The sequence below is a fragment of the Lithobates pipiens genome, unplaced genomic scaffold (genome assembly GCF_037356315.1).
Source record: "Lithobates pipiens isolate NorthernLeopardFrog02 unplaced genomic scaffold, aLitPip1_a1.2 Scaffold_3, whole genome shotgun sequence".
NCBI classification, from domain to species: domain Eukaryota; kingdom Metazoa; phylum Chordata; class Amphibia; order Anura; family Ranidae; genus Lithobates; species Lithobates pipiens.
In genome coordinates, this window is record NW_027507790.1 from 59,211,791 (window position 1) to 59,219,563 (window position 7,773).

Sequence of the window (7,773 nt, forward strand, 5' to 3'; positions counted from 1 at the left end):
ATCGCACAGGAACGCTGTGTGTCCCGTTCTCCCGTTTTGTGACGGACGAATCAGGGCTGAATCTTTGCCTGAATTCAGCCCTGAAACTGAGCCAAAGATGCACAGCGTTTCTGTGAAAGCCGCCCAGAGATATGTGTACTAGCTCCATAGATAGCCTGTCACATTTTCCTGCTATGCAAATTGGTTGTGGGTGCATCCAATTCGCATAGGTGTGAACCCAACCTCAGCCAACATCTATACCATCCTTTTGCCTGATGTAATATTTATTTATGTTTTCATAACTACCAACCTAACCTTTTAACATTGAGAGGAACTAAAAGACAGTACATTTGTATTAGTGTTTCTATATAACGTATAGTACTGTAGGGTAGTTGTTACTGATGTTTGAGAATAATAAGAAGAAGAAGAAGAAGAAGAAAGAAGAAGAAGAAGAAGAAGAAGAAAATAATGATGCAGAATGCCTAAATGCAAGCCATTTAAACGTGTGTGTGTGTGTGTGTGTGTGTGTGTGTGTGTGTGTGTGTGTGTGTGTGTGTGTGTGTGTGTGTGTGTGTGTGTGTGTAAATTGTCAGCATTTCAAAGTAATAAAAAAATAGAAAACATAAAAAAGTTTTGTACTACTTTACAAACTGTAAGGAGTCGTAATGTTACTGTTAGGTTGCTCGTCTTCTGTAAGTAACCCCTGGTAGCCTAGGCTAGGATTGAAGGGCGGAGGTCCCTTTCACCGGTGGACAAAACATTACACATACACGCTATTGTACGTGAATAATGAATGTGCCTATTGAAGCACACACAACAATTTTATTTAGTTTGAACAGAAGGACAGCCCTGTGGTTTAACCAATCAGGTAATTCATACATACATCGACATTTTTCTTAAACTCATGACATTATCTAAGTCAAAGGTGAAATACAGTCTTCTGATAGTTATTTCGTCATTTCAACATCTGCTGACTGACCATATTCTTGCGTAACCAGTCCTATCTTAGCTTTGTACCTCTTACCGCAGACAGATGCATCCTAATATGTCAACATCTTGCATCTTAATTCTGAACTTAGTGAAATGCACGCCTAAGCATATTATCTTAGACCTTTAACCTAGTACCGTATATCTTTTGGCAACCTTAATAAGTATTCCCTTATAATCCTTCCTTTGATCATTCTGTGATTTACATAATGATCATTCCTTTTCTAATTTAATAGCACAGGCTTCATACTCCGAACCCTTGTGCTCTTGGTTTCTATACCATACCGTTGGATCCTTAACAATGGAAGTGAGTTTCAGATCCTTCGGAGCGACCGTGTTTCCCTTTTTACATAAACATTTGATTATCTTATAACAGGCATATAAAAATAGAATGAAGAGAATCACAGTGACAATTGTCATGGCAGCATTTCGGAGCCAAGATATTAATCCCCCAAAACTAAAACTGCTCGAGAAGGGATCCCAGTTTTTTCCTATGTTCCTTGCCTCTTTCTGTAGTTTATTTACCTCTTCCCTGTGTTGGGCAATAACGTCATAGTAGTCTGGGACTTCGATGCTGGTATTATGAATCCAGGTACAGCACTCATAATCCTCAGTAGTCTCACAGAGGCCAGTAAGGGCTGCACTCATACTTTCTATAGCCAACTCATGTAGTTCTAGTTGCTTCCTAATTGCCCTAGTTTCTAGATTTAGTTTGGTTATGTCATCAGAATTTTCCTCCAGAATCTCATCAATTATGCCAGTGTAATTATTTAATCTTTTCATTAGGTCAATTCCCCACCCTGTCCAGGAAGGGAACCATGCCCAGGCCATATCTTTTCCTAAAAACAATTCTCGTTTATTACGGTGTCTAAGGGGATATCTAGGATGCATGCTGGCTTCAAGGAGGTGACTTCCCTTGTTATCCCCTAATACCCCCATAATAGGAACCAGGGCTGCAAGGTAACACCACCCCTGGGGTTTGGTTGGGATCCAGGGGTGACAGAGTTTGCCGCAGCATATATATATGGTATTTCCTAGAGCTAGGGGTCGTTTATGGAACACGTTCCTAAGAGTATCAGAAAGGCCAGAGAGCACCAGAATTGACATTAATTGGTGTATTGTAGTCTTGGTACTGGAGCTAAGAAAGTCTAAAAAGGTGGCATTTAGGGTGGGATCTGAAGTATGGAAGAAAGAAGGACTGTTAAATGATGTCATTGAAATGTTAAGTTTTGCTTGTTTGCAAACCTCGGCTCCATCTGTGGTGTTTCCCAGTCGGAAACACCAGTCTGGGAAGTGGCTTCTACCTATAATTTGGAAAGTGAGGGTTTTATTTGGACGGGTCCTAGTAACATTCGTTAGGACGATAGGGGGTGTTCCATTAAGGAGGGGGGTAAAATTCAAGGGGACTGCCATGAGAGGGATTCTAGCTGTACTGGGATGTAGCTTGCTGCAAATCCAGCATTTCTCAAAACCAGATTTTTGAGCATAGCTATATTTGAATTTTAGTAGTAACATCTTGTTAGTCAGTCCCTTAGGTGACTCATTAACGGGTACAATACTTCTACTATGTCTTTGGCCGGGGGTATTATTCATCTTAGGTGGTCCACATATCCCTTTTAATAAACCTAAATCTTCTGGATGATATATACAGTTAGCTATCAACCATGTGGGCAGGAATACAAATAGTACCAGACTACCCCAAAGGCATACAGCCTTCCCTGACACTGATGGAGAAAGCATCTTTTTTTAAAGTTCTGATTATTTGTTATCTAAGAGTTCTGTTCTTCTTCTTCGTTTCTCATCCCGGCAGTTGTTGGCTCTGTTTTGTCCTTTTGAGGGGGTGTGGGATCTTCCAGGGAAATTTGTTCTATGCCTCTCTGAACTTCTTGTAGATCTTGTTCTTGGGAGTTGCTGCTCTCTGTCACTGCCAGGGGCTCTGGAGTCGAGGGAAGCTGGGGACACTTTTTAAGACGGCTGGCGTGGATCCAGGTGTTTCCTAGGTCTGTTAACACTGCGGTCCTGGATACCTTTTCCACCTTCCATGGTCCTGAGAAAGCCGGTCCGATACTCTTTCTTTGTGCTAATTGTTTGATCAGCACTTTATCCCCAGGGATGAAGGGATGCGTTGGTTCTGTGGGAAGAGGGAAAAAAGGTGACAGAAACTTGTTCGTTTATTTCGTGGAGCATACTTACCAGATTTTTCACGTACATTTCCTGTTGGGAATAAATGTCAATATCAGTGTCTTGGTCTAATGGGGGTAATTCTATGTTTGCGGGGATTCCCATGAGGACCTCAAAGGGTGATAGTTTTGTTCTTGCATGTGGTGTGGTCCTAATTTGGAACAATACAGCAGGCAGATGGTCAAGCCATCCTTTCAACGTGCCTCCTGTGGCCTTTTTTAGTTTATCTTTGATATTCCTATTCATTCTTTCCACTACTCCTGCACTTTGTGGGTGATAAAGGATTTCATATATATATATTGATCAAAGGGGCAGCCCCTATATGTCCTGGACCATGGAGATATGAGAGTGCAGCCCCTATATGTCTCTTCCCCTCTTTTGACCAAAGACCTTCAGGGTCTTTGGTCAATCCTTCCTTTGTCCAAAAATGGACATCATCTTCTGTGGCCATTGATTGCATCTGTGCTATAACAGTTTTAAAGTTAGGTGCTGCGAAGTGTTCCTTGAAAAACATTGTTGTGGGGGCAGGTGGGTTAGGGGAAAAGGCAGCAGCTCTTTTAGCTTCTCTGTCAGCAAGAGCATTCCCTTTTGAAACACGACTGCTGTCAGAGGAGTGTGCCTTTACTTTAATTATGGCTACCTTTTTTTGGAAGAAGAATGGCTTGGAGGAGAGCACTAATCTGTGTGGAGTTGCCAATTATTTTGTTGTCTGCTGTTTTAAAACCTCTATTGGCCCATATCACACCAAAATCATGCACCACTCCAAAAGCATATCTACTGTCTGTGTAGACGTTCACCTCTTTACCGGTGAATAGAATGCAGGCCCTAGTGAGGGCTTCCAGTTCAGCCACCTGAGCCGAAGAGGGGGCAGTGGTTTGGCTTCTAATACCTTGTTTGGCAACTGGACTATTGCATATCCTGTTTGGAAGGTGGAATCAGAGGGACGGGAGCAACTACCGTCCACAAAAACATCCTCTGCACCTGAGATAGGGGTGTCAGTGAGATCCGGTCTGGGACTGGTAATAGCAGCAACCTTTTCCGAACAGTCATGTATAATGTCTGGGTCATGTGGTAAACGCAACATGGAGTGCAAGAGACGGACGGCAGGGTTGTTGGCGGGAACATATTTGAGAGACAGATTGTCTGTGTTCATGAGGGAAATCTCATATCCGCTGAGTCTTTGTGAGGTCATGTGTTGGGTGTTCATGTTCTGTATGAGGTGGGTGACAGAATGTGTGGTGTAAAGTGTCATCGGGTGTCCCAAGACCATCTTGTTGGCATCTTGTACGGCCATAGCACAGGCGGCTAAATTCTGAAGGCATGATGGCATGCCTTGAACCTGAAGGGGGAGTTTTTTAGATAGGTAGGAGACAGGGCGGTAGCCTGTTCCATGCTGTTGTGTTAGCACGGCGGCAAAAGAGCTTCCTGAAACTACACAGTACAGCTGAAAAGCTTTACCATAGTCTACCAATCCCAGGGCGGGAGCATTTGACAGACTGTTTAATAGAGCTTGAAAAGCTTGTAGTCTGTCTTCAGTCCAATCTATTAATTTAGGGGCTGTCGAGCCAGTAGCCTCTCTTAGGATACTATCATAATGAGAACAGTCAGGGATCCATTGGCGGCAATATACAATTGCACCCAAAAATGAGAGTAGGGCGGCCTTGTCTTTTGGCGGACTGAGAGCTTGTAGGGCTGCGGCACGTTTAGGTGACACCAGCCTTGTTCCTTCTCTAAGGATACAACCTAAGTATTCAACCTGGGACTGGCACCATTGCACCTTCTTCCTGGAGGCGAGGTGTCCAGCTCGGGCTAAGTGTCCCAACAGTGATGTTGAATCGACCGCACAGTCTTCAGCAGTTCGACTGCACAGGAGCAAGTCGTCCACATACTGTATCAGTACCGACCCTCGCTCAGATGTCCAAGACTTGACAGTCTCGTTGAGTACCATAGAGAAGGCGGCTGGACTGTCTACATACCCTTGCACTAAACGCGTCCAGGTTAACTGGCCCCCGGCCCAGGAGAAAGCAAACATAGGTTGGGCTTCCTCCGCAATGGGAATGCTAAAGAAAGCATTCGCTAAATCAATTACTGTGTAGCATAGAGAGTCTGCCGGTATGCATGAGAAAATAAAAGTGATGTCTGAGACTAGGGGTGGGAGGGGAATCACTTGTTTGTTTACTGCTCTGAGGTCTTGTACAAGTCTCCACTCCCCACTGGCCTTTTTTACGGGGTAAATGGGCGTGTTCCAGGGACTGATGATTGGTCTCAGGATACCTTTTGATATGTAATCATTAATTTGAGGGGAGATGCCTTGGACTTTCTCTGGGGGTAGGGGATACTGTTTTTGATATTGTATCCCTGCATCTGATCGCATTTGGGGTGCATATGGTGTGCAATTAATAAAGCCCACACTACCTTTGTTTTCTGCCCAAATCGTGTGATGGTCAAGGGAGGAAGGTATCATTAGAAAGAAACTCCTGTGTGCATGTCTTTTTGGGAACCCTCTGTGTGCATGTCGCTTAGGGCCATGTAAGTCACATAATGGTGAACTAGCGGTAAGGGAACCTTCTTTATTAAACTTAATGGTAATACACAGTTGTGCCAAGAGGTCCCGTCCCATACGGGGCACAGGGCATGAGGACAAGACGGCAAAAGTTTGGGTACATAATTTCTGTCCTTCTGGAGTGGCTACAGTCAGTGGTGGAGTGATGGGATGGGTGACAGGTGTCCCATTAATACCAACAGAGTTTCCCTCGGTGCATTATTTGTGGCTGTGTAGGATATTGGGGTAGTGGTTGACGAGGGTTCTGGTATGGCAGATAACGGGGATACTGTGGGCGGGTCTGGGGGTTAAATCCCCTGCCTCTGCCTCTTGCTCTAATCTGTCCAGTCCTATAAGGGCACTGGGATTTCCAATGTCCTTGCTGTCCACAATTGCCTATATTTTCCAAGGCATTTGTTCCATGCACAGAAACAATCCTTCATGTATTGTGGGTCAGCCCCTTTGCAGGGAGGATAAGAATGCTTATGTACCTGACAAATTTTACTGACTTCTTGCCAGTCTTCCTCTGAACAAGGACCTTGGGGTCCTGGGTCATGGATTCCCAATTGCTGACACCTTTCCCGGACTTGTGTCCAAAATGGTTCTACCTGGGGGCCAGGGATCATATTACTGACAAATTCATAGGGTGATGGGGTGGCCATGGCTTGGGTTGCTGCAGTATTCCCCATCTAGTAGTCTGGGCAGTGTGTGTCTAGTGGCAGGACACAGGTGATAACACCCGGTTTGTCCAACAATCCGGTCTCTGGTCTGGGAGTAGGATCCCTGATCTTTTTTGGGGCAGATGGACTTATATAAAACTATGAAGATTTACCCTTAATATAAGATGAAGGGTAAATTTTTCCTGGTGGCGGTATTTACCCCTCTTACACCAAGTCTGCAAGAGAACCCCCCTGGTCTGGTGGTCAGTCAAATCCACTTGTCATCTATTCTTAGGAAGAGTAGACCTAACGTGCAATGGGGGCAGGCGGATGCTATGTCACTACAAGAGGGCTCCTCATATTCTGCACTCATTTAAACAACAACAATTATTTTCCTTATACTCTATATTAAAACTTATACTCTATATACTTACACGTGTACCTAGAGAGAAACAGACATATTCTTAATATACTTTAAGACATGAAATAACCGTATTGCAATACATTTATCAATTTATAGTGCACTTTTTTTTTTAAAAAAAAAATTTTTTCAAATGGGCGTCCACTCCACCAATCCCTTTGTCACGGGCGTAATCTACTACTTCCCGTGTTAAAAATACTATCACCAATAGTTTTAAGTCAGACCAACCTAGTCGGACTCCCCTAAACCTATAAATTCCTTGCGAGCCCTTTTCACCTCCCGAGTGACCAGCCTAGTCCATCGCGAAGGCACAGTTACTTCTTTTAATTTTAAACTAAGTTCGTAGCGGCCGCCCGGACAGAGTAAGTGTTTACACCATTCACCAATCAGGTAAAAAAGAGTAAAGTGACTTACCTGTCGCAAGACGAGACGAACCCCACTTTGCTGGTACCAAAACTGTTAGGTTGCTCGTCTTCTGTAAGTAACCCCTGGTAGCCTAGGCTAGGATTGAAGGGCGGAGGTCCCTTTCACCGGTGGACAAAACATTACACATACACGCTATTGTACGTGAATAATGAATGTGCCTATTGAAGCACACACAACAATTTTATTTAGTTTGAACAGAAGGACAGCCCTGTGGTTTAACCAATCAGGTAATTCATACATACATCGACATTTTTCTTAAACTCATGACATTATCTAAGTCAAAGGTGAAATACAGTCTTCTGATAGTTATTTCGTCATTTCAACATCTGCTGACTGACCATATTCTTGCGTAACCAGTCCTATCTTAGCTTTGTACCTCTTACCGCAGACAGATGCATCCTAATATGTCAACATCTTGCATCTTAATTCTGAACTTAGTGAAATGCACGCCTAAGCATATTATCTTAGACCTTTAACCTAGTACCGTATATCTTTTGGCAACCTTAATAAGTATTCCCTTATAGTTACCATACCATGCAATCGTATGAAAAATAAAAAATAAAAGGAGCAATACGTGG

General features: G+C 43.6%; 1 protein-coding gene across 1 annotated transcript; it reads right to left on the minus strand.

Annotated features, from left to right (window-relative positions):
• Positions 1–652: 652 nt before the first annotated feature.
• LOC143940416 (uncharacterized) lies at positions 653–7,444 on the minus strand. Its single transcript, XM_077461742.1, has 2 exons — positions 7,184–7,444; positions 653–3,097 (listed from the first exon to the last, which is right to left on the minus strand). The coding sequence occupies exon 2, from the start codon at positions 2,704–2,706 to the stop codon at positions 1,180–1,182; it is 1,527 nt and encodes a 508-aa protein (XP_077317868.1). The 5' UTR covers positions 2,707–3,097; positions 7,184–7,444; the 3' UTR covers positions 653–1,179.
• Positions 7,445–7,773: the final 329 nt, after the last annotated feature.